Here is a 27,862-nt window from a genome sequence, read left to right on the forward strand (position 1 = left end):
GTCACCTGCCATTTCCTTCTAAACTCAATCATTAATAACCAAAAATTTGCATTGCAACATAATCATCCTACCATAAACTATATAGTCTCAAATTTAAATCCATATGTGATCTCAAGTCACAACTAATTCCTCAAAGATCATCACAAAAATTGACTCCCATTACTATGTATCACGCTTATGATGCGTCACTCTAATAACTTCACCAAAATGCCTAGAGTTAAAACCTCTTAAAAATATCACCCGCAAGTCTAAACCAGCTCAATACCTACTGAGAAAACTCTTAACACACTTGGATAGGATGATAGACTTGTCTCCCAAAACTATCAATTACTCGTCTTTCTAGATTGCCTCTTGAATCCTTAGTCAAAATCAATACTCCTTGAAAACTATATATGTGATCCATGACAATATACTAGTGCCAATCAACATAAACACACACATGACTACATACAACAAATATCTTCATATCAATTGGTATGGTATGGCTTTTACACTAAGGAGTATCTAAAAGAGTCTACCTAAGACATCTTTTCCATCATTTTTTTTCTTCGAATGATCTTAGAAACTCATACATATTCAATCATAGGAGCTTTAAAATATAGATAAATAAGGCTTCACTTGGTTGGAATTTTTAGATCAAAAACTTGTCAAATCCGAGTTCAAACGTAGAAGATCATCTATATATAGTGGTTTGTTTGAACATTTCGTCCGATGTATGACATTAGCTTATGGTCCGATGTTAAAAGATCAAACCGGTTGATGTTTCTAATAAAGTTTGTTTGTTATAAAAATAAAAAATAAAAAATCAATTTGAACAGAATATATATACAAACTAGGCTTGAGCCGTTAGGCTATGTTCTTTTACATCTCTAATTTTCTTTTTTCTTTTTTTATTTTGATACATCTCTGTACGTTTTTAAAAGCAACGAAACGACGTCACTGAAATAATCAATTACAAAGGGAACCCAGTTTGCAATTCTAATTGTTTTAGGTGACCAGGCTCTATTCTAGCCTTCTTTTTCACTTATTTATTAATTAATTGACTTTGCCTTCTTTTTTACCCGAAAATTATAAATTTTGAAATAATTAATCAATTACAAATTAATTGAAAATGACTATATACGTTTTTTCTTCAACTACTCTACTCTGGCTGCGCCTTCCCCTGGCCCCTCATCCCATCAACGTTTCAAAGAAAAGCTGTTCAGGAAAAATAAAATAAAATAAAATATTAAGATAAAATAAAAAATTAAAGATTAAGGAAAATTAAAGTTTTGTAGCAATTTAAAAAATATAATACAGGGCTTCGGGTCTTGCAAGATTCAGCATTGTGGTCAACTCTCTAATATTGTTGCGGCACATCATTTGGCCAGACATGTATGGACTAATTCACAAATGCAGATATGGTGGCATTTTGTTCCTACTTTTATTCAACATGTTATTTATGTCGATCAATTATCTTGTATTCAGATTTGAGGTCTTTAGTACCTAATTTTTGCTATGAAGTTCAAACTTTTTGTCAAAAAAATAAAGATATAAATTCTATTAAAAATTATTTCAAGAAACTTTAAGGGATTATGTCTGGGATCATAGGTCAATGGATTATTTTATTTTCAAGTCGGTATGCAAAGTACACAATCCATATCACTCAAATTGTAATATTTGATTTGTAAGATTCAAACTTTAAATCTATCTTCCAAATCAAGTGATGCCACATAAGCAGTATCACGTCGTTGTTATGTTTGGATAGTGGGGCATTTTCAAATATTCTATGAATAGTAATGAAAAAATAATGATAAAATATTAAATAATAGTAAAAAGTATGTGAAAAATAATAATAATAAATAGTAGTAAAATATTCTGAGAATACCAGAACTAAATACCTTAAAATAAGAGTAATCTAGCTAAGCCAAATCCCTCCCTCGCCCGTCCTCTTCTTTCTTTCTTTTCTTTTCTTATTTTACTCATCTTCTTCTTTCTTTTGTACTTTATAAAAAATAAAAAGATAGGGACGATTCCATATCGTCGATTTCTAATTACTATCTTTAAACATACCGAGTCAAAGTTCGTATCCGTGTTTTGAACGAGAATTACCTGTCGAAGGTGTTTGCAGGGGCCCCTCCACCCAGAAGAAAACTCCAATTATATGAAGCCGGCAGCACCTGCACTACACAATATAAAACAACATAATTCGTGTATCTGAATAGAAAAGCTCATAGTTTCAATATTCTGTATGGTTTTTGCTCAGTTCTGCCATTAGAATTAATGGGGGATCAGGTGAAGCTGATTGCCACTCCTCAAAGCCTTCCCTGCTGCAGGGTTGAATGGGCTTTGAAGCTTAAAGGAGTGGATTATGAGTACATAGAAGAAGATTTGAGAAACAAGAGTCCCTTGCTACTTGACTCCAACCCTATTCATAAGAAGGTCCCGGTGCTGTTGCATGCCGGAAAACCGATCGTCGAGTCACTCGTCATCCTCGAATATATTGAGGAGACATGGAAGGACAAGTACCCTTTGCATAGTGAGGATCCACATGAGAGGGCCATGGCTAGGTTTTGGGCTAAATTTGGCGATGAGAAGGTACGTGAAAAGGGTATCTCAACCAATTATCATTATGGATATTTTAGTTTTTTGGGTCTCGAGTCCTTGATCACAATTAAGGTAAGATTAATAGTCTCACGTTGATTAGATAGGCTTGTATAATTGCTTTGGGCTTTATAAACAAGTCTAGATCTCCTTATAAAGTTCCAAACTTGTAAGTGTAATTCAATATATTTTGTTATTATTTTTACATGGGATGGCAGCCAAATTCGATCTTGGGATAGATGAGCTAAGGGGGGCAATCAGATTAATTTGCTTGTTGCAATAGTCTCATCATCTCAGTTAAAATTACAATAATATCCTTCTCAGAATGGTATTTTTTTTCATTTAATGAAGGATTTGCACATGCAGTCTCCAAATGAGGACTGCAAATAGAATTTCTCATCAGATAATCTACGAATAATAATAAAGTAGTGAATAGTTTGTGAATAGTAATAAAGTAGTCTCCACTTACCAAACATAACCATGTGTATAGAAACATGCAAGTGGTGGCCGTTTCTAGAGGTAAACCATGTAGAAATATTAAAGAAAAGTTGAAATTTTTGGCCCAGTATATTACGTGTAAGCAGACAATTAGCGCCTGATCATGACCATTCTCTTTCGCTTTACTTGAACCCAGTGTGTTGTTGGAGCATTTGGGGCAGCTTGGCTAACTGAAGGAGAGGAAAAGAACAAGGCCATAGAGTCTGCACAAGAATCACTGGCGTTTCTTGAGAAGCAGATTCAGGGGAAGAAGTATTTTGAGGGAGAACAGATAGGATTTCTGGATCTAGCAGTGGGTTGGATTCCTCATTGGCTTAAGGCTCTGGAAGAAGTGGGAGAAATGAAGGTACTCGATGCTGGAAGGTTTCCATTACTCCATGAATGGGGTCAGAACTTCTTGGAAATTCCACTGATCAAAGAATCCATTCCTCCCAGAGAAAAGGTTGTCGACTATTTTAATGTTGGTATAAGCTACATGCGTTCCTTAGCAGCCAATATACCATGAAATTCATGTTGATATTGGCCATGGTTTGATGGAAATGTTAGATGGTCATGTTGCAGCTTATTTGTATTGTTCCCAAGTACTAAAAAAGCGGAAAAAAAAAACAGAGATTTGATAGCTTTTTAATTGAAGGTCACTTTGTTGAGAAATGGATATAAGAACCTGTTATGAATTAAACATATGTGATTTCTTTGTTTCATTGTGCAAAGACTTGATATACCATTAACCCAAAAGCTTGATCAAGTAGTAATTGTGTTTCTTTTTTTCTGGCAGTATGCTGTCGACCCACTTGCTTGTCGAATAGTGGGTCCAAAAGTTTGTAAGGTTTATCTTTTAGCCCACATTCTGTCAAATAAACTAATGACAGTGTCCTCAAAACCTAGTGCCACCAAATAAGAATGCAACGCATGCACCGTGATGTAGTGATAGATCAGATCATGGAGGCGGAGATCTTTTTCTTCCTCACAAATGGTGGTAGAGATCATGGAGGCGGAGACATTTTCATCACAATCGACACAGGGCGGATTTTGCAAGTTTCGGAGGGGGAGTTGAAGATCGAGATTGGACTCCAACTTAATCGAAGTCGAGTCGAAAAAGTTGAATCTCACTCCGACTAAGTACAAAGGCTAGAGTCAAGGGTGATCATGAACATGGCAAATTCACAATGGAGTAGCTTCATGTGATTGAAGGGAGTTGGTGAAGATGTCACCATGGATGACCTTAGAGAATGAAATATTCAACAAATTCAGAGAATGTAAAGTTCCCAACAAACTGTACATGCCATGCGATACTTGCTCATCTCTATTGCAACAGAGTAGGTTGGAAAAAGTTTATTCTTTCATTTTAAATTTTGTCATTCCGAATCCCACCTATTAATATGACTGACTTTCAATATAAGTTGTCAGCATATGAACTTAAACTGTGTCACCTCAACTGGTGTGAATGAAGAATGAATTCAGGGTGAAGATTAGCACTACTCAATAGAGAGATAGATTCCAATCAGTGCACCAGACATACGTTATACGGTATTATTGGCTTTCAATGTTCATACTGGAGTCCTTTTTCATAAACCTTCAAGTTCTGGTGTTTTGCTTTGCGTTTCAAAAGAGCAAAGAAATTAATGGATCTCCCTGACTTGATGAGGGGGAACTCTTGTTCAAGTTTCTTTCTAAATGATTCAAAGAGCTCGTCTAAGATCACATCCCCAAAATGCTCCTTGATCAGTCCATCCAATGCAGCTCGAAAGTGAGATGCAAATATTTGGCTTTTAGGGAGGTTGCTAGTTTCTGTAAAACGAGCCAACTTCTCAATTCTCTCTACACTAAATTCCCCATTTCGATTCACAGCTACAACCAGCTCTTGAGGAGACATGGAATAAGTTGGTACATTGAAGGAGTCCACTTTTTCCTCACTAATCATCCCCTGAACCAAATAAAATAGCAAATGCAGATGTAAGAACAAACCATGTTTGTGCATTCCAAATGCAGCAACAAGTTTAAATCCAGTGGCTGCACAACAAAAACCAATCATCTTTATATAATTCGATGTTATGCTATTATTATTATCGAGAAAAGATATTTGCAACTGTGAATTGTGCAATCACCACGTAATCACTTTAAAAAAAGTGAATAAAACATGAGAATTACGCGGCATTTACCCATTTCACGATTGTATTTAGAATTACAGTCAGCTCAAAATGGAAATAAAAAAAAAAATTAGCACTTTCCTTAAACTGAGGAAAAAGGATACTGTAGTGCGATGATTCCTAATAGACATCTTTAGGTCTCTAGTTGGAATCCGAATAGGACGGATTGAAAGAGGGTATCCATATAATTCTATCAATCAAGAGGGTTATCATTCCTTCCTATGAGCGGATTAATTAATTAAGAGAAGGAAACAAAAGAATTCGATCATAATCAAAAGAGGCATGAATGATAAGAACTAAAGGCAAGCATTTCATTTCCTACCTTTCTTGCCATGTCCATGAGGCAAGACCCCAAGAGATCATATAGGATATTCACATGAGTTTGAGAATGTAGGGCATCATTAGGGCGGCCATGAACGATAAGGGCAATCAACCCTCCACACAACCTCTTGAGCCCTTGCATGCAGAAAGCAGTCCATATCTTCGGCATATTGAGCTTCATAGGCCTTCACAACTTCATCTTCTGTATTAGAGATGTGGATTCCCCCTTTATTCCAAGCTGGGGAACTTTTGTCAACGATCGATTTCGGGACTCTTGAAAGCCAATGGATGGCATAAGAGGAAAGAACAAAGTGCAGAGTCATTGGGAAACAAGCCACAGTAAAAAGAACCTGCCACACCCGCAGCATAATATTGCCTGTCAGGTGGGGCAGATGTGAAGAGTGTATTGAAATCATTGGAGGCGTGATCATTGAAGAAAACTTGAAATTCAAGCAGTTGAGGATCGAATCCTTCGCATTGACGCTTACACTGCACTGCCTCGATTATGTTTTGTACTGCAAAAAATGTATTAGGCCCAACAGAGCAACCTAAGTCTGCAATCCGAAACGTGTTTGATAGAACTATGTTCTTGAGATCAAGTTTGTCTGCAATTTCATCAGTGACTAGCTTTTTCGCAGTATCAATGACTCCTCTCTGAAATATAGAAAATCTTGTCCAATGTTATCATTTGAATAATCTTTTTTCTTGTCATCATCAGTGTTCATCACTACAAAACTACATAAACCATATAACATAGCCATTGCCACTAATGTAAATTAGTATTCTATCTTATTAATGAAACATGCCAGGATATGCCAACTGGTCATCTAAAGCACACCTTGAAGAATTAAACTTGTTGGGAGGAAAGTGATCATCTAGAACATGTCATGTTTTACAAACGAAAAAAGTGTAAATCAATTAAAGAAAAAGATAATATTTAAAGGGAAATTGCACCAAAAGAAGATAAAAACAGCTTAGTGGAGCCCAAGCCATTTTCGAGACCAAGTTTATGCCCCAACTGACGCTCCTCCCCCCTTCCCCTTACTCCAACTCCTACTACAAAAACCTATTGTTTTTTTTCTTTTCTTTTTTTTTTTTTTTTTTTTTTTTTTTTTTTTTGTTTTTGTGGGTTTTGAGAGTATGATGAAAACCACCACACTTGTATAGTGGTGAGTATTTTCCATTTATATTGAATTTCAAATTACATGAAATGATTACATATCAATTGGACGACAAATAAATGGAAAGTATATACAAAAGAATCTCCTAGAATTAGGGGTCAGTTATGTCACATATGGCAACCATATATTAAGGCAAAGTATCCTCAACACCCTCCCACCCGGGGAAGCTGAGCATCAGATTGGAATGAACGTGAAGCTTGGATCGAAAAAATTCAAAAAGAGATCAAGGAACACTTTTGTGAAGATGTTGGTAATCTGTAGGCGAGAGGGCACACTGCGTGTGAAGTTTGCCAGCGACAACAAGTTCCCAAAAAAAATGATAGTCTAATTCAACATGTTTGGCCCGCTTGTGAGAAAGTGGATTGGAGCTCAAAAAAATGGCACTTTTGTTGTCGCATAAGAGAAGAGGCCGTTGTGGAATGGGAACCTGGAGGTAGGGGTGGGCAGCGGGGCCCCGTACCCCGCTGACCTGCCCCGTTCGCCCCGCCCCCGTCCATGCGGGGCAGGGATTTCGGCCGAGGGAAGCTGCGGAGGTGGGGGACGGAGGGGGAGAAGCCCCGCTCCGCTTTTCCCCCACCCCGCTTTATATATATATATATATATATATAAATTAAAATTATATAATATATATATATATAAAAATCCATAAGTAAAGTGAAACGGCGCCATTTTATCATGGCTTGTTTATAAAACAGTTATATATGAATATGGCTTGTTTATGTGAAGAAAGATAAGTCTATTAACTATTAAGTTTATTTAGAAACCAATGTTAATGGAAATAATAATGTGATTGATAAGTGCATGTTTGGAATTATGTCGTGTGTTGATTGATTTTATTATTTTTTATTGTGTTGTGGAATCAGGAATGTCTTCTCAAAGGGATTTTACTGATAGCTCTCCCACCCCCTACCAGTACCCCTGCCCCTACCAGTACTCCTGCCCCAGAACCTAATCCTACTCCAACCCCCGGGAGTGGGAATACACATTGCCCCGCCCCTAAGCCCACACAAAGCAAGAAAACTGTTTCCGTAGTTTGGTCTCATTTTACCAAACTAGAGGGTGGTGACCCCAATAACCCCCAAGCTAAATGTAATTATTGTGAGAAAATATATGGATGTCACTATAGGAAACCTGGTACATCTCAGTTAAAGGTCCATTTAGAGGAACAATGCAAGAAGAGTCCAATATTAAGATCCTTACTGGAGAAGAGTCAATCAAGACTAGAAATTGGACTGAAGAAAATAGCGGATGGGAGTAGTAGGGGTCCAACGTTTAAGGGGTTTACAAAATATAATGCTGATGAGTGTAGAAGGAAGTTAGCTCGTATGGTTATCATAGACGAGCTACCTTTTCAGTTTGTGGATGGGAGAGGGTTCCAAGAATTTGTGCAAGAATTGGAACCTAGATTTACGCTTCCTTCTTGCCACACTGTGGCAAAAAATATTAAAAAGATGTACTGGAAAGATAAAGATGTTTTGAGGGGCCAATTGGCGGGTTTGGTAGTTTGCCTCACTACCGATACTTGGACTTCTATCCAAAATTTTAATTATATATCTTTGACTGTCTATTTCATTGATTCTGATTGGATTCTTCATAAAAAGATTATTAATTTTTGTCAAATAACTTATCACAAGGGTGAGACAGTTGGGAAGGCTTCAGAGGCCTAAATAAAGGAGTGGGGGTTGACACGGGTTTTGACAGTTTCGGTTGACAATACCTCATCTAATGATGTCGCCTTGGGATATCTGAAGACTTATCTTAGAGAGGCAAATAAGACATTCTTGGGTGGTGAATATTTGCATGTTAGATGTTCTGCACATATCTTGAATCTAATTGTGACTGAGGGGTTAAAATATGTTGATAACTCGGTTGCACGAGTTAGACTGGCTGTGAAATTTGTGAGGTCTTCTCCTTCTAGATTGGAGAAATTCAAGATTGCTTAGAAGAATGTGGGCATAACATCAAATAAGGGTCTTTGTACTGATGTTCCTACTAGATGGAACTCAACCTTCTTGATGTTGGAGGCGGCCCAAGAATATAAAAAAGCCTTTCAATTATTGGGTGATGAAGACATTCAATATGTCAAATACTTTGATGAGCATGGGGGTTTAGGATTGCCTAATGATGATGATTGGGAGGTAGTTGCTACATTTGTTGATTTTCTTGGGCTTTTTTATGATGTCACGTTAAAGTTATCTGCTTCTTTGCACCCTACATCCTATGAATTTTGTCAACAAATATGTAGGGTGAAAGAAGAATTATACGACATGTGTAGGGGTTTCAATCTAAGGATGAGGGGGATGACATTGACCATGAGGGTCAAATTTGACAAGTATTGGGGAGATTTGACTAGACTAAATATTTTGTTATATGTGGCTACTATTTTTTATCCCCGTCTAAAAATTTCGGGCATGTTATATGGTTTGGGACTTGCGTATGATCAGGCATGGACTGATCTTATTGGTGAGATGGCCCGAGATACCCTTTATAGATTTTATGATGAGTTTAATGCAATTAAGGGTGGTACTGCATCTACTACACCTACACATATTCCAACACCTCCTCCAAACACCGGGGCAACAAAGAAGCATAGATTGGCATGGACTAAGACCCTCGCACATAATCCCACACTAGTCCATCAATCTACGGAAGTGGTTTCAGAGTTAGACAATTATTTGTCAATGGGTCTTATTCAAGATGATGATGATTTTGACATATTAGGATGGTGGAAGGCAGCATCAAAGAAATATCTCATCCTTTCTGAGATTGCCCGTTGTATGTTGGTCATCCCTATTAGCACCGTTGCCTCAGAGTCTACCTTTAGTACCGGAGGGCGCATATTAGATTATTTCCGTAGTTCATTGTCTCCTACAACTGTGGAGGCCACAGAGTTGGACGATGGGAAATGATATTTATGTTCCGGATGTTTTAGATTTTAAAGAGACAGACAAAGAGGGTGGTGATCAGTCTGGATCTGGACCATCTGGTAATTATTTTTTTTATTTTATTATTTTGATTTATTTATATTCATTTCAATTTCATCAGTATTAATTTTAGTATTGATTGTTGTAGCAACACATGAGACGACTCAGACGATGTCTACCTCTACTGTAATATGAATATGTGCTCAAGCCTCAAAAGAGTCAAAGACTACCCATCCGGCCGCCCCAATGTCACAGTCAAAGACCCAAACAGCTCGCCTCTTTTTTTTAGATTATTAATTTCTTAGAATATTGAATTTTGAATCAAATGTATGTATTATGTATTTGATTTGTAATTTTGTAATGTTGATACAATGTCCCTTGAACACTTTTTTCTTTGTAATTTTGTAATTATTTAGACTTTCCATTTTATTTTTGTAATAGCTTAGTTATTATTATTATTTATTAGTTTATTAGGTAGTAGACTTGTAGTCTAAAGTAGTACTTCATTAGTCTTAATTATATAAAAGTGTGTATGTATATATTATTTTCATTCATGGTTCATGTAACTTTTTTTTTAAACTCTTTTTTTTCAAAAAAAAAAAAAGAAAAATTTCTATTTTTATGGGCCCAAAATGGCCCAGAAGCTGTTTCTGGGCCATTTAGGCCCATTTCAGCGGTTTCTGGGCCAAAAATGGCCCATAAATCGCTTCTGGGCCTTTGGCCCAGTAGGGTGCTGGGGGGCGGACGGAGGACCCCCTCCACCCGCACCCCGTCATCCAGGACGGGGTCCCCCGCCCCCACACTCCGAGGGTGGGGGCGGATTAACAAATTGACCCCCCGCCCATGCGGGGGCGGGGTGGGTGCTACCCGCCCCCTACGAGGGTGGGTAGCACCCCTACCTGGAGGTCACAAAGGAGATGCATAAGCCAAAAAAGTTTGGCTGCAGTGTGCGCAAGAGCACGATACTCAGATTCACAGCTGGAACAAGATACAATAGGTTGCTTCTTAGCACTCTAAAAAACCAAATTATTGCCAAGATAAATATAGTAGCCAGAAGTAGAACGACGAGTGTCGGTACAACCTACCCAGTCAACATCAGAGTAAGCAACAAGAGCACCATGAGTAGCAAATGGGCAAAATGTAAGGCCAAAATGGAGGGTACCTTTGGCATAGCGAAGAATACGCTTAACAGCAAGAAAATGATCTTTAATTGGAGCATGCAGAAATTGGCTGACAAAGTTGACAATATGAGCAATGTCGAGGCACGTGATGGTCAAGTATTAGAGTGCACCAATGAGAGACCTATAAAGAGTGGGATCTGAAAACAAAGGACCATCAGCAGGCAAGTGCTGGGAAACAACCATGGGAGTATGAACAGGTTAGCTATCAAGTAACTGAGCTCGAGTAAGAATATCCCGTGCATATTTCAATTGACTGATAAAAAGACCATCTGCAGTTGGCGAAGCTTCAAAGCCAAGAAAGTAACTAAGAGGACCCAAATTCTTAGTGGCGAACTCAGAATTGAGCTCACAAGTAAAGCTGTTAAGAAGAGATAAGTTGTTGCAAGTAACAATAATGTCATCAATATAAAGAATTAGCAAATAGATAATGTCAGATTGCTTATGAAAGACAAATAGAGAAGTGTTAGCACATCTGCAAGAGAAATCAAGTTGAATGAGAAAAGAGCTGAAGCGCTGAAACCAGGCACGATGAGCTTACTTGAGACCATAGAGAGCTTTCTTCAACTGACAGACATGATTAAGGAAGTGAGGATCAACTAAGCATAGCATAATGGTGTGTAGTGGAATGGTGAGTGGAAAAGAGAGGTCAAGCCGATCTCAGTCACATGGCGGTGTTTTCATTCAACGTGACCATTTTGGGTAGGTGTATATGGACAGAAAAGTTGATGATGAATGTCGGAGGTACGAAAATGAGCTTTGAAGCAATTGCTAGTAAATTCAGCCCTGCCATCACTTTGAAAAATCTTGATACGAGCAGATTATTGATTTTTCACAAATTTTTAAAATTGAGTGAAAACATAATAAAAGTTAGATATGAATTTCAAAAGATAAAGCCAAGTGAACCGTGAATAATCATTAATGAGGAGAACGTAATAGGTGAGTCCCAAATTTGATCTGATGGGAGAAGGGCCCCATATGTCGCAATAAATAAGATCTAACACATGAGACAACCTATGTTCATTACTTGAATAAGGCAAACAATGATTTTTGCAAGTTGACATATACTACACAATGCTCAAGAGTGCAATAAAGATGTAAGATAAAGATGTCCTTTTTATTTAAATAAGAAATAACATAATAATTCACATGTCCAAGAGGAACATGCCGTAAATCATATGAAGTATGTAGAGATTTATTCTTAAGGATAGAGATAAAAGCGGAGTTGCCACGCTCTAGCACATATAAGCCTCTATCTCTCTTACGGGTTGCTGCCACCCTTCCTGTTTGACGATTTTGAATAATGAGAATGTTATTAGCAAATGTAACAGATAAAGAAAAATCAAACATTAATTTACTAATTGAAAGAAGATTTTTTATGAGGTGAGGAACAACCAAGATATCTAATAAATGAATATTTGGGGTAAGAGAGAGGATATCAGTATGTGTAATGGGTAGTGAGGCACCATTCCCCACAATTATCGAGTCCTTACGCATATATTGACTAGACCGATCCAAAATGGATGGGTCAGTGGACATATGGGCTGAAGCCCCAGTATCCAAAAACCAATCAAAGGCCTCATGTTCACCTAGAGAACATGAACCAGTGAAGGCCTCGGCAAGATGAGCACTAGACTCATTGTGTGCATACTGCTGGTTGCACCGATCGACGAAGTGACCATCCATTTGACAAATTTGGCAGCGGTGAGGGCGGCGCCCTTGACCAGAGTGGGAGCAGCCTCTGTTTGAAGAAGTTCGGTCATTGCCATTGGTTCGGCCATGCGAGTTGTAGGAGAAGTTCCTCTAGTTCGATGGCTCGAGACCGCGATTTGTGGTGGTGAACACCGCAGTAGGAGGAGCAGAAGTCTCAATGGACTTCTAAAAAATCTCAAAGTTCTCAACTTTAGAGACCAAATTGGAAAAACAGGGGAAAGGCATAAGGGCAATTTGTGATGTGGAAAAGCTCAAGAAATCGGAGCCGAGGCCGCAGAGAAACCAATGCACCTTATCGATGTAGTCAACAGGCCAACCAATCGCATGGAGTTGGTCACAGAGGGCCTTGAAGGCTTGGGCATAGGCAACAACAGAACGGGTGTCGTGCTTCATCAACTGGAGATCATCTTTGAGGTGGAATTCGGGGCCTTCGAACGGTGGTTGAACGTGTTCTCCAAGACAAGCTAGACCTCACGTGCGGTGGAGAGGCCAACAACCTCAGCCATGGCCTCCTCGGTGAGAAAGGAAACTAGTAGGCTAAGGAGGTGATGGTCAGCAGCTTTCCAAGCCAAGTGTTTTTCATTTGGCGTGTGAGAGTCGGCTAGTTCAAGCCGAGGTGGCGGCACAATGGTTCTATCAACATAGCCAATAATGCTTTGCTCTCAAGAAGGGGAAGGAGTTGGCTCTTCCGTAGGAGATAGTTGTTGGAAGAAAGCTTGATAGTGACCATGTGAATCAAGGTGTTGAAAGGGAGAAGGGTGGGGGAGGATTCGATAGCCATCAGGTGGGAGGATGAAAGGATCGAACAAGGGATGCTAATCCAGTTCGGCTCGTGATACCATAAGAGAGTTTGATAAAAACCACCACACTTGTAAAGTGGTGAGTATTTTCGGTTTATATTAAATTACAAATTGCATGAAATAATTACATCTCAATTGGAGGACAAATAAATGGAAAGTATATATAAAAGAATCTCCTAAAATTAGGGGTCAATTATTTTACATATGGCAAGTCTTAGATTAAGGTAAAGTATCTCAACAGTTTCTGTAGTTGGTATTGAATATGAATATGAATATTTTCAGAGCAACAATAGTTTCAGTAGTTATATGTCTACCATGCACGAAGAGGACCATAATCAGATGTCGATCCGTACATGATCATGTTGAAAAGATTACCTGGTAGTAGGAGTTGTTGGCATAGCTATGAACACCATCTCCACCTTTCATTGGGTATGCTTCAGAAGTTTCGCTTATATGCTCTGCTGCCATAATCTCTCTCTCTCTCTCTCTCTCTCTCTCTCATTATAGTGTAGGCATGCATACATATAGATTCAAAAGACGTTATTTTTTAAGTTATATAAATAATGAGATCAACAACAAAGAAATAAATATATAATGATCGCGGGCGATACATTTATTTAAATCTGTTCTTTCATTGTGCTGCTCGGCAAATGGGGCCCTTTCATTGAAATGGAAAGGTCCCTTTCATTGCTACCAAGATAGACACGACATGGTGAGACTTTTTGGCAAGAGTGCTGCTAGGCCACCTAAGCAAAATTCATTTTGTTAATTTCTTTTTATTTATATTTTTTTAATATTTTTAAATATTTTTAAAAAAATATAAAAAAAAATATCGGTACATTAATCGTCACTTACTTAATCAATAAATAAAAGAAAAAAATTAAAAAAAATAAATGCATCAATGGTCAAAATAAGGTGGCAAAATGGAAGAGTATAGTAGTATTATTCTTTTGGCGAACGATGACCCTCTCTTGAAGTTTCTTTTCTTTCTGTTCAAGTAACCATTGTAAATTTTTTTAGAGAAAATGCTACTTATAAACCCCATCAATGTTACCGCTCAAAGCTACCGCTTGATAATTTTAATCTTTTTTTTTCTTAGTACTTAAGGAATTGACTATTAATAAAATTGTATATTTTTTTAATGGTTAAGGATATTAAAAAATATTTAAAATAAAATAATAATAATAATAATAATAAAAGAACAACAAATTTGTACTAACAAAAACTGGACGACCTGCTAGCACCATCCTTGTTTTAGAAAGTGGCCTGGTGAAGTTACTATTTTCAAATAAATTATTGTGGAATTACTCTCTCAAGAGCCTTATGGTTTTTGTAAGAGCATGGTTGTTGGCATTTAGAATGAAGGATTTCGAAATTTCAAATGTTGAAAAAATGTTAGTTTTGAGCCATTGGTGCCCAAGAAATCTTGGGCTGCATTCATTATTTTTTTAAGGTGATTTCACTACAGGTTGTACATGCTGCATTATCAAAGGATCAAGATGATTGCAGAATTGGCAGTATCCTCTCAAATTTTCACAATTTACTGGCTGGTTCTTGCTGGAGAATTCAACATGTTTAAAGGGAGCTTAATGGTATAGCACATAAACTTGCTAGAGAAGCTCTGCTTCTTAATTCTGAAGTTATAGATGTGGATCTGCATGTTGCTCCTTATATTTCTTCCCTTATTATGGTCGAGGGCCAACTTTGTATTTAATATCATGAAGTCATTTCAGTTTCAAAAAAAAACCGAGGTGGGGTTTGGAAAGGGACAACCCACTTTTAATTGCTGGTCCAACCACAAGACCCGACCCGACCCGACCCACCTATACAACTAAAAAAACTTTAAGAATAAGTTAATTTCCAAACAATTACATGTGATTTATAAAGTCTTAACCAATCCATTAGATTAAGGTTGCGTTGGGTACTCCAAGGTATTCTATGAATATCAGAAAAAAAATACGGAAAAATTAATGATAAAATATTAAATAATAGTAAAAAGCATGTAAAAAAATAATAATAAAATAATAAATAGTAGTGACATATTTTCGATATCCAAACTATAGACATAAGTGTCTATTTCAAAAGAGATTCTATTTATAAGTTCACTTTACACAATATTTATACGGCATGATATAATTTATAAGATCAATTTAAAATTTTGAGTTTTAACAAATCAAATCTTGCCACATCAATTATATAAATTATAACCAAGAAGAAGTACTGAGCGAAGAAGAAGAAGCTGCAGCAGCAGCAGCAGCAGCAGCAGAAGAAGAAGAAGAAGCGAACGAGGAAGTAGCATCAATAGCACACGAAGAGCAGCAAAATGAAAACGCAAAAAAAAAAAAAAAAAAAAAAAAAAAAAAAAAAAAAAAAAAAAAAAAAAATTCTTATTCCTTTGCTTTGCGTTGGAGAAGAGCAAAGAAATTAGTGCTTCTCAATGACTTGACAAGGGGTAGTTCTTCTTCAACTTTCATTCTGAGTAACTCAAAGAGCTCGTCTAAGATCATATTCCCAAAATGCGCCTTGATCAATCCCTCTGACACAGCTCGAATGTTAGTTGCAATTAATTCGCTTATAGGAAGGTCTCTAGCATTAGTGACGCCTGGCAATTTCTCCACTTTCTCTAATCTAAATTCTCCATTTCGATTCACAGCAGCTTCAAACTCTTGAGGAGACATCCAATACATTGGTATATTAAAGGAGTCCACTTTTTTCTCACTAACTATACCCTGAACCAAAGAGAAAGTAAGAGATTTAAATGGTAAGGATCTTTTTACTAGGATAATAAAATCTGGACGAGGTTGATCATTTCCTACCTTTCTGGCCATGTCCATGAGGCAAGAATATCCCAGAAGATTAAAAAAAAAAGTTAGTGGAGTTTGAGAATGGGTGGTTCCGTTAGGACGGCCAGGAAAGATAAGGACAATCAACCCTCCATGTACAACCTCTTGAGCCCTTGCATGCAGAAAGCAATCCATATCTACAGCATATTGAGCTTCATAGGCCTTAACAACTTCATCTTCTAAATCAGAGATGTGGATTCCCCCTTTATTCCAAGCTGGGGAGCTTTTGTCAACCATCGATTTCGGGACTCTTGAAAGCCAATGGATGGCATAAGAGGAATGAACAAAGTGCAGAGAGTCGTTGGGAAACAAGCGACAGTAAAAAGAACCTGCCACACCCGCAGCATAATATTGCCTGTCAGGTGGGGCAGATGTGAAGAGTGTATTGAAATCATTGGAGGCGTGATCATTGAAGAAAACTTGAAATTCAAGCAGTTGAGGATCGAATCCTTCGCATTGACGCTTACACTGCACTGCCTCGATTATGTTTTGTACTGCAAAAAATGTATTAGGCCCAAAAGAGCAACCTAAGTCTGCAATCCGAAACGTGTTTGATAGAACTATGTTCTTGAGATCAAGTTTGTCTGCAATTTCATCAGTGATTAGCTTTTTCGCAGTATCAATGACTCCTCTCTGAAATATAGAGAATCTTGTCCAGTGTTATCATTTGAATAATCTTTGTTCTTGTCATCATCACACTACAAAACTACACAAACCAAATAGCATAACCATTGCTACTAATGGAAATTAGTATTCCATCTTTTTAATGAAACATGTGAGGATATGCCAGCTGATCATCTAAAGTACAACTTGAAGAATTAAACGTGTTGGGAGGAAAGTGATCATCTAGAATATTTCATATTTTATAAACGAAAAAGGTGTAAATCATGAAAAAAAAAAAGATTATAATTAAAGGGAAATTGTACCAAGAGAAGATAAAAACAGCTAGCTTGGTGGAGCCAAAGTCATTTTAGAGACAAAGTTTATGCCCAACAGACCCTCCTCCCCTCCTTCCCCTTACTCCAACTCCTACTACCAAAACCTATCGATTTTTTTTTTTTTTAAATTGTGGGTTTCTGTACTTGGTATTGAATATGAATATGAATATTTTCAGTGCAACTATAGTTGCTGTAGTTCTAACTTCAATGTCTACCATGCACGAAGACGACCATAATCAGATGTCGATCCGTACGTGATCATGTTGAAAAGATTACCTGGTAGTTGGAGTTGTTGGCATAGCTATGAACACCATCTCCACCTTTCATTGGGTATGCTTCAGAAGTTTTGCTTATATGCTCTGCTGCCATAATCTCTCTCTCTCTCTCTCTCTCTCTCTCTCTCTCTCTCTCTCTCTCATTGTAGTGTAGGCATACATACATATAGATTCAAAAGACGTTATTTTTTAAGTCATAAATAATGAGATCATCATCAACCAAGAAATAAATATATAATGAGGACGTTACATTTATTTTACATTGTGCTGCTCGGTCTCATGCATTGAAATGGAAACGTCCTTTTCATTGCTACCAAGGCACGACATAGTGAGATTAGAATAAAAAAAAAAAAAAAGACACGACATAGGGAGACTTTTTGGCAAACGATGACTGTTGAAGTTTCTTTTCTTTTGGTTCAAGTAACCGTTGTAGATTGTTTTAGGGAAAATGCTACTTATTCCCTTCAATGTTACTTATCAAAGTTATCATCCAGTATTTTAGTTTATTTTATTTCTTACTTAGAGATTAAAGAAGTGACTATTAATGAAGTTATATATTTTTTTATTTTTTTAATAGTTAAAGATGTTAAAAAATATTTTTAAAAAATTAAAAAAAAAAAACAACAAATTTATAGTACTAATTAACAGTACACCCAACGACAAAAATTGGACAACCTGCTAGCACCATCCCTGTTTTAGAAAGTGGCCTGTGAAGTTACTATTTTTAAATAAATTATTGTGGAATTACTTTCTCAAGAGCCTTATGATTTTTGGAAGAGCATGGTTTTTTGCATTAGAATGGAGAATTTTTGAAATTTAAATGTTGAAAAAATGTTAGTTTTGAGGCATTCAATCATAGGGGTGCCCAAGAAAACTTGGGCTGCATTCATTATTTTTAAGGTGATTCGCTTGACGTTGGACATGCTGCATTATCAAAGAATCAAGATGATTGCAGAATTGATTGTATCCTCTCAAATTTTCACAATTTACCAGCTGGTAATCCAACAAAAAATAATTTGATAATTATTTATTTGAAGCATATTAAGAAAAAAAAATAGGAAAAATAATTTTAAAAATAATTTTTTATTATTATTTGGTTTTAAAATGCATAATCCAATGTAAGAGTTTTTCTTAATATGCAAAATCAATCTCTAAAATATGTGATTTTGTATATGCATATAGAGAAACTAATGCTAGTGCTCAAGTGCTGGTCCAACCACAAGGCCCAACTAGCCTATACAACTAAAAAAAACTTTAAGAATAAGTTAATTTCCAAACAATTACATGTGATTTAAAAAGCCTTAACCAATCCATTAGATTAAGTGTCTATTTCAAAAGAGATTCTATTTATAAGTTCACTTTACAAAATATTTATATGGCATGATATAATTTATAAGATCAATTTAAAATTTTGAGTTTAGCAAATCAAATCTTGTCACGTTAATTATTATATAAATTATAACCAAGAAGAAGTAGTGAGCGAAGAAGAAGAAGCTGCAGCAGCAGCAGCAGAAGAAGAAGAAGCGAACGAGGAAGTAGCATCAATAGCACAAGAAGACCAGCAAAATGAAAACCCACAAAAAAAAAAAATAATAAAATAGTAGTTCTTAGTCCTTTGCTTTGCGTTGCGTTGGAGAAGAGCAAAGAAATCAGTGCTTCTCAATGACTTGATGAGGGGTAGTTCTTCTTCAACTTTCATTCTGAATAACTCAAAGAGCTCGTCTAAGATCATTTCTCCAAAATGCGCCTTGATCAATCCCTCTGACACAGCTCGAAAGTTAGTTGCAATTAATTCGCTTATAGCAAGGTCTTTAGTGACGCCTGGCTATAAAAAACGTGTTAGGCCCAACAGAGCAACCTAAATCTGCAATTCGAAACGTGTTTGACAGAACAATGTTGTTGAAATCAAGCTTTTCTACGACTGCATCAGTGATTAGCTCTTTTGCAGTACCAGTGACATCTCTCTGTGTTAGCAGGAGGGCAGGAGGGCGCCCACGGCGCCCACGTGGGCTGGCCCCCTCCCTTCAGCTTGTAGTAACGTATGGTTTATGGCATTAAGCCATACATTACTTGACTTGTAGAGCATTACATACCGTTACAGTTTGCAACATCTGCAAAATTGATTGTAGTGTAATGACTGGTCTTGAAGGTCAGTCATGTGTAGGTGGACTATATATAATCCTCCTCAATTGATTTTTAGAACCATCTAAAATACACAAAAAACTCTATCTTTTTTGTTCTTTCTTGATAAGATATTTAAGTTGTAGATTTATTAAATTATACTCTAGTTTTATACTACGTAATACACTTCACCACTAAGAAGAAACGTTGGAGATTTGTCAATCTGAAAGAATTTGTGGAGCAATTTTATAATCTGAACTTGAGGTATTTTTCTGCAGTGCTTTCTTATACTCGGAAAATACCAAAAAAAAAATTCACCATGTTTGACCATTCTGACTACAAAACTACAGAAACCAAATAAGATTATCATTGCTGCTACCATAAATTAGTATTCCATTATTTTAATGAAACATAACTTGCCAACTGAAAACTCCCACGTTAGATTTGGAGAGAGATGGAAAGAAAGCAAATTATAAAACATTCGAATTGACAACATGCGAGTTGCCCATAAACTCACTCCCTTGGACTGAGCTACCTCAATACCCAAAAAGTATCTGAGATGACCGAAGTCCTTAATTTGATTGAAAGTCGTTGTTCAAATGAGTGTTCTGTTCAACAGTTCTTTCATTATCACACCCATTAACAATACACATCCTGCTACTTGGATACGAAGGAAAGACAGATAAAACATCAAGACTTTACTCGACCTCTTGACCTATTCATAGGACTATATATTTGTCTTTTGTTTGTTACACAACTTTCACTACAAGAGATTGTGTTTTTTGAAACAAAAAATTTTATCTCAAAAAACACAATTTTCGTCCCAAATTATATTTGGAGATGAAAAAATTTTGTTTCAAATTTGTCTCGAAAAGACCATCTCAAAAATTTTTTGGAGGCGAAAATCAAAATTCATCTCAAAAAATCATTTTTAGAGACGAAATTGGGCGGATCCAGTCGAAACTGTTCGAACGGATAATTTTTTTTTAGACGAACCAATTTCGTCTCAATATATTGTTCGAATGGAATATTTCTCTGTCCGAACTAAGATGTCCATTCGAACAATATGAAATATTCATTCGAACTAATGTCCATATTTGATCATGTTCGAACGAACGGAGTGTTCGAACAGATTTTATGCGTTCGAACTAATAAATTTTTCAAACGACTTGTGTTCGAACAAAAATTATGTCTGTACGAACAAAAATTTTATTTTCTGAAATTATATCGGTTCAAAAGGGATTTTGCACATAACTGTGTTGTTCGAACAAATAATTTATTGTTCGAACGTCCGTATTTCTCTTTTGTTGTTCGAATGGGGTAGTTTTCGTTCGAATGGGTCTGTTTTGGTTCGAATGATATTACAAATGGTAATTTACTGTTCGAACTGGTTATTTACCGTTTGAACTGTATTAATCATACAGATCAGAATTTAATTAAAAATATCATATTAATATTACACAATTTGTAATTCAAAGATCAATTGTTCAAATATTTTAGAACATCATAATAGCAATTAAAGAGAAGATAAATTTGAAGACTATGGTGGTGGCATAGAGTTTTGGGACATCATTGTAATACCCCGTATTTTAGTGTATTTTTACTGAAGGATTATTTTTTATTGTTCAAAAATTTATCCTCTTATTTTAAAATTGGTTGGATTTTTAGTAAGTTTATTTCTATGATTTTAATTTGGTGAAAATTATTTTTATGTGCTTTCCAAATATTTATTTATTGTTATGCATTTAAATTGCTTTTAATATTTAAATTAATTACTGTGGGATTTAATTATTTCAATTTGACTTTACCATTGCGTTTGAATTATTTTATTGAACTTATGGTTTTAAAATCATCTCCGTTGGATCAATTTTGTGACCCAAGTTATGAGGATTGGACCTCATTTCTTTTCCCTCCATTTTTCTTTCCTCTCCTTTTCTTTTCTTTCTTTTCTTTTTTCTTCCTTATTTTCCTTCTCTCCCGCGCACGACCCAACCTCTCCCTCTCTCCCGTGCGTCCGTCGACTTCAACGCCAGCGCCGCCGTGAGCCAACGGTGGCCTTCACTGCCCACCCCATCGTGTTCCCCTGCCGCTGGCGACCTTACCCCACCAACCTCACCTCCATTCGCGCCGCCGTTAACCACCAGTAGCCCTTCAAGCCGCGGCGTCACTTTCATTCCAGTGCCACCGTCGCGCCACCTCCGGCCACCATCTTCACACCACATCATCCTCGACCTCTTGGCAACCCATTGGACCCAACCCCAGCTCCGATCCGCCACTGGTGAAGCTCCACCATCTACATTTCCGATTTGGGTATTTTGGTCTTCTACCGCCCATTCCGCCGCCACCCACGGCAAACCACCACCACCATTGGCTTCACCGACCTCCCTAGGCCCTACCCTATCAATCTTGGGTCTTCGTTTGCCTCCGTTTGAAAGTTGGTATTTGTGACCCACGGCCACAGTGTAGTTTACACTGTGGTGTTGCTCAAACGTCGCCTTTTTCAACTTCGTGATCCTTCGGAAATTGTTATATTGCACTGTAAGTATTTTCCTTAAAGAACTTTCGTGATTTAAATATATTTTTGCACTAACACATATTATCTGTGAATTGGTTTGTTTTGCCGGACTGAGTCCGAGGAGTTTCAGGGGTCGGATGGATTGTGGACGGAGTTGTTGTGTGTTTGTTTGCATTGTGAATTGTGGTTGTTGGTTGTTGGTTATGGCTTGTTCATGTACATCGCATATTGCACGCATGATCATGTTTGTAAAGAAAACTGAGTTTTCGCATGATTGCATACATGTTCATGTGTTTATTGAAAATGGGATTCTCATGTGAGTAAAAGGAAAAGAGACTGTAGTGATGGTGGTAAGCAGGGACGGTGGTAGAGTCCCGCCTGCGATTCCCGCCTACGGTGCACGCGGTAGGGATGGTGGTAAGCAGGGATGGTAGTTGTGTCCCGCCTGCGATTCCCGCCTACGGTGCACACGGTAGGGATGGTGGTAAGCAGGGACAGTGGTAGAGTCCCGCCTGTGATTCCCGCCTACAATGCTCTGTTAAGTATTCATTGTGTGTAAAGGAACTGTAGGGATGGTGGTAAGCAGGGATGGTGGTAGAGTCCCGCCTGCGATTCCCGCCTGCGATGCACGCGATAGGGATGGTGGTAAGCAGGGATGGTGGTTGTGTCCCGCATGTGATTCCCGCCCACGGTGCACGCGGTAGGGATGGTGGTAAGCAGGGACGGTGGTAGAGTCCCGCCTGCGATTCCCGCCTACAGTGTCCGATAAATGGGTTGTTTGTGTGAATCATTTTCTGAGAAAATGACAAACTATATTTTTTGGGCCAAAATGGAATTTTTGGCGTGTGTTGGAAATAATCATTTTTCTGGGAAATAATCATTTTATGACTAAATGTATTTTGTCATATTGTTGGTTGCATTAATGTATTTTTATCCCGAGAGTTGTTTGGTTTATACTTACCTGTGGTACCATTTTATGGTATCGCAGATTTTGATGCAGATGATGATGACGAGCCTTAGCTTGGCTCCGTTGGTGGAGTGATCTGAGATTGCTCCTGTTTAGCGAGTTATGTTTTTATCAATTTATATATTGCCTTTGTAATATATTTGGGATGATTGTATAACTCTTTAAAGATAAATTGTGTTGAATATTTGTATTTAAAATTCTGGTATTTAGTTGACTTATTTATATTATCCGCTGCGACTTTTATTGTGCACCTTTGCATGTTGCACACACACTTGAGCACATTTCGTTGGGATGCGTGACCGTGTTGTCATCCTGACGTCACGATTTCCTTATTTTTGTACGTGGGAGTCGGGGCGTCACAATCATTAACTGGAATTGTTCAAATATTTTTTGGTTATTCAAATGCATCTTCTCTTCTAATCTCACCTCCAAATCTGCTGCTTGATCTAATTGGGTCAGCAGCTCTTTTTCCTTAGACCTCAATCGTTCTATCTCAAGTGCTGCTTCCTCCAATTCCTTAGTCTTGTCGTCATTCGATTTGGCTCAAGAATAGGATGATGATGATGATGATGATGAGAATGGTTTTACGCAACGTTCTAAACCCCTCAAATATCCAAAACTTGATCCAAGAACTTGAGAAAAGATCTGAGCATTGTTGACAGATGATGCATCAGATAGATCCACAGCAGTTTCCTTAAGAGATATCATCTTGTCCTACAAAAATAAAAATATTAAAGTTAGTATAAGTAGCAAAAATATTATGTGACAATGAAATTAAAAAAACTTAAACTTACATAATTTGCCTCTGCTTCGGGACTGGCCCAAACACCATTACGATTTTTATGTGTTTTAGCATACAATTAGGTCAAATCATAGTCAGCAGGACTTTCTTCTTTCTGTTAAAGGAAAATCTATATTAGAACTTAAATCAGAAAATGTGTATTATATGTTAATATTTAACGGGCACTAAAATAACTTACCATTTTGTTACAAACGATGAAAATATCGAGAACCTGCATAATGATTTATCTTTAAATTGATCTATTTGTTTTGTTCACAGTACTCCGTTGCTAAAAGAAAAAATATTAGTCTACATGTTTAATACATCTGTGATATATTATTAAAAAAAGACAGTAGTAATATTTCTTGATAAGCAGGGTCTTCAAACATATTATGAACTTTCTCCCATTCGTTTGGTGGAATATTTTGGAATGGATTTTGGCACGCCTCTATTGTAGTACTGAACTTCTTATAATGTGCATGGCATCGACCTTTGATATCTAATTTGATAAAATACCTTGTTCTGGGCTTGGTGATGTTGGTTCACTATTAATGATAGGTGAACCACACGGAGTGTCAATAATAGATGGGGATGGCACACGTGTTGTTTTGCGTTTGGGAGGCATATCTATTTAAAATTGTAACAAATTATTATTCAAACAAATGTTAAAGATATTTATATGTTAATATTACTTACAGAAATTCATGTTTGAAATTCATTCACTATCCGTTTTGCTGGACCAGTCGCCCTCATCCTCACTAGACACTTCAATTGATACATCTTCTTCCGATATTTCACCCTCAATTACTTCGGGTTGAACATCTTCTCTTCGCAATGGAACCATATCATATTGGCTTAAATCAACAAATAGATTGATGTCTACTTCACTTTCTTGATATGCTTCTTCATTTGCTGGACTATCAACTTCTTCATGTGATTCGTCTGCCTCTGGAATGTAATCATATACATTTCTTGATGCAAACTTCTCCACTACCCACCATGGGTTTCCGTACTCCGAATCATCTAACTAAAAAACTTGATTCGCTTGGCAATCGAAAATGAAAGGATCGTCCTCATATCATGTGCGAGATGTATTGACACTCACAAAATAATCATCGTTACGTACTTCCAACTTAGGATTTGAGACATCCCACCAATTACATTTAAACAACCAGACCATATATCCTCCCACATATTTTAACGCTATGATATTTTTCACAATTCCGTAGAAGACAATGTTATCATCCCCATGGCTTCCTTCGACTATGACCCTATAATTTTGAGTTTTCCTATATCTTTTTCTATCAGTTATGTGAAATCTAAATCCACGCACCAAACATCCTGAGTACTGGAAAGCCCGTCTGGATGGACCACATGCTAGAGCATACAGTTCTAGTGAGATTTCAGATGAATTTTCACCATATTTCAATGCAACCTAGCTCAATAAATATTATTATACACAAAAAAAATTAGAGTTTAGTGGTATGAAATTCGTATTATAAAATGGGGCTTAACAGTAATACCGTATGTTCAAACCACGAGGCAAATTCCTCTTCGTGCGTCTTTTTTTCGTTAGTTACACCATTCCAGCGAAGTAGTTGTATATGTTCGTTGTGCATGTTCATATTCATGTTTAATTTGTATGAAGTTATACTATATTATTATACATAAACTTAAAGATAATAGTGATTTAGAGAATCATCACTAACCTTAAGTACTGATCAATCTATGCGCAGTTATTCAAGACATACCATCGAACTCTTTCAAACTCTTGCGAACATAGATCGTAGCCCCCTTGTGCGCCTATGGGACGCACAGTCTGGAAAAATACAGTAAATGTCGATGAGACTCCCATCTCTCGCCCACCTTCATAATTTCGGTCCGGTCTTGTAAATCTAGTATCAGCCCCACGAAAATACATTGAACAAAAGGTATGCCACTCATTATCAATATATGACTCTGCAATCGAACCTTCTAGGCGAGCTTTATTCTCTATAGATCGCTTGAGTTTTTCCAAAAATCGTTCAATAGGATACATCCATCTATACTGAACCGGGTCAGCGAGTAAAGCCTCACGAGGTAGGTGCACAGCCAAATGAACCATTATATCAAAGAATGAAGGCGGGTACAAACTCTCCAATTTGCACAATATTACTGCAATGTCAGCTTCCATTTTTAACAATGCATCAACTTTCAACGTTCTACTACAAATATCTCTGAAAAATCTCCCTAATTTTGTGAGAGCTGTATTACATCTCGAGTAAGCTTTCCATGCACACCAACCAGCTATAGACACTGCAGAAATACATAACAGTTGTGACTTTTAAGACCAGTTATCTTTCAATCATATGTTCGAACAGATCTTGTCATGTTTGAAGCATAGCCATCGGGTAATTTGATTTTCATGAACCAATCACAAAATTTTTTTTCTCTCATCATTTGAAAGTGTATACCATCCGATAGGCATATAAGCTGATAATCCATTATCTTGCAAATGCAACTCCGGTCTGATCCCCATCTCCTTTAAGTGTTTATGAGAGTTAGTTGTATCTTTTATCTTCCCTTCTATTGACATTAGAGTGCTTAATATATTCTCACATATATTTTTCTCGATGTGCATAACATTTAAATTGTGGCGTAGTGTCAAGATATACCAGTATAGTAATTCAAAGAAAATACTTTTTTTTGTCCAATTCAACTCCACTACTTGTCGTTTTCTCTTTCGAACCCTTGAATCTTTTCCAAATCTGTTTTCTGAAACATCCCCAACTGGGCGATAATATCATTCCCAGTCAACTCTGGCAGTGATGCCCTGCGCTCAACCCTTCCATCAAACATCGCTCTATTTATACGCCATATATGATCATGTGGTAAATAACGACGATGTCCCATAAAACATAATTTCCTACCATAACTCAACCATTGAGACTGTGTATCTTTATTGCAAACAGGACAAACTATTTTACCTTTTGTGCTCCACCTAGACAGATTTCCATAAGCAAGAAAATCATTTATTGTCCACATCACTGCAGCATGCATCTTGAACTCCCCTGACGAGGCTGCATCTATGTACTGACACTCTGATCCCACAACTCAACTCTGCAATCAGTGGTTGCAAATATACATCTAATTCATTCTCTGGTGACCTTGGCCCTGGTATCAGTAAAGTCATCATAAAATATGGATCATTCATACACTTCCATGGTGGCAAGTTATAGGGCATTAATATGACAGGCCAAGTACTATGAGAAGTGCTCATGTTGTCAAATGGATTAAAACCATCCGTTGTTAAACCAAGACGTACATTGTGAGGTTCTTCAGCAAACCATGGATACTCAATGTCAAATTTCTTCCATTATAAGGAATCTGCAGGATGCGAGAGAATGTTTTCATCTTGGACTCTTTCTGTTTGATGCCAAGACATATCTTTGGCAGTTAACCGGGACGTAAACAATCTTTGAAGTTGAGGAATCAACGGAAAATGTCTTAACACTTTATGGGGTATATTACGTTTATCGGATGTTCATCTTGACTCATGACACACTAGGCATGAGTCTAATTCTGCATATTGCTGCCAGTAGAGAACACAATCATTTTTACAAGCGTGGATGATATTATAATCAAATCCTAGCCCTCGCTTCAATTGCTTCGCTTCATAAAAATTACAGAGTACTACGTTATCCTGAGGAAGAGCCTCTTTAAATAATTCTAGCAACATGTCGATGGCCTTGGCAGAAATACGACAAATATACTTAATATGAAGCAACCTCACCGTAAAAGACAACTTGCTATGACGAGTGCACCCCTCGTACAACTCTCTTTGTGCATCCTCCCACAGTCTTGCTAAATTATCATTACTCTCAAATGATTGTGCAGATGTTCCTTCTCCATCTCTCATCCCAAATATTTCTGCCCCCAGATCGCCTAACATCTCAGTCATATTCTCTCCATTATCATCACGATCATTCACATTAATGTCGTCTAAGTCGATGTTGTTACCCTCCTCCATTTGATTGGTCTGACTGCTAAATCTAACTCATTTGGGAAATGGTTCGACATGTAAGACCCAAAGTGAGT

General features: G+C 37.2%; 2 protein-coding genes and 1 pseudogene across 2 annotated transcripts; 1 reads left to right on the forward strand and 2 right to left on the reverse strand.

The window, feature by feature from the left end:
• Positions 1-2,132: 2,132 nt before the first annotated feature.
• On the forward strand, positions 2,133-3,760 carry LOC121244970 (glutathione transferase GST 23-like). Its single transcript, XM_041143228.1, has 2 exons — positions 2,133-2,577; positions 3,218-3,760. Exons 1-2 carry the CDS (start codon positions 2,263-2,265, stop codon positions 3,584-3,586), a joined length of 684 nt encoding a protein of 227 aa, XP_040999162.1. The 5' UTR covers positions 2,133-2,262; the 3' UTR covers positions 3,587-3,760.
• An 861-nt stretch (positions 3,761-4,621) lies between these two features.
• On the reverse strand, positions 4,622-13,839 carry LOC121244253 (annotated as a pseudogene).
• A 1,723-nt stretch (positions 13,840-15,562) lies between these two features.
• Positions 15,563-17,550, reverse strand: LOC121244028 (loganic acid O-methyltransferase-like). Its single transcript, XM_041142075.1, has 3 exons — positions 17,403-17,550; positions 16,162-16,821; positions 15,563-16,074 (listed from the first exon to the last, which is right to left on the reverse strand). Exons 1-3 carry the CDS (start codon positions 17,493-17,495, stop codon positions 15,733-15,735), a joined length of 1,095 nt encoding a protein of 364 aa, XP_040998009.1. The 5' UTR covers positions 17,496-17,550; the 3' UTR covers positions 15,563-15,732.
• Positions 17,551-27,862: the final 10,312 nt, after the last annotated feature.

This window comes from Juglans microcarpa x Juglans regia, chromosome 8S (genome assembly GCF_004785595.1).
Source record: "Juglans microcarpa x Juglans regia isolate MS1-56 chromosome 8S, Jm3101_v1.0, whole genome shotgun sequence".
In the NCBI taxonomy this organism is placed as follows: Eukaryota; Viridiplantae; Streptophyta; class Magnoliopsida; order Fagales; family Juglandaceae; genus Juglans; species Juglans microcarpa x Juglans regia.

What these genes read in the sequence shown, in the direction of transcription:
- LOC121244028 (XM_041142075.1), bottom strand. Translation starts at nt 17,495, where the DNA reads ATGGCAGCAGAGCATATAAGCAAAACTTCTGAAGCATACCCAATGAAA. An exon ending in CCAACAACTCCAACTACCAG is followed by an intron (nt 16,822 to 17,402) that starts GTAATCTTTTCA and finishes TCTATATTTCAG; the next exon opens with AGAGGAGTCATTGATACTGC. An exon ending in TCATGGACATGGCCAGAAAG is followed by an intron (nt 16,075 to 16,161) that starts GTAGGAAATGAT and finishes TCTTTGGTTCAG; the next exon opens with GGTATAGTTAGTGAGAAAAA.
- LOC121244970 (XM_041143228.1), top strand. Translation starts at nt 2,263, where the DNA reads ATGGGGGATCAGGTGAAGCTGATTGCCACTCCTCAAAGCCTTCCCTGC. An exon ending in CTAAATTTGGCGATGAGAAG is followed by an intron (nt 2,578 to 3,217) that starts GTACGTGAAAAG and finishes ACTTGAACCCAG; the next exon opens with TGTGTTGTTGGAGCATTTGG.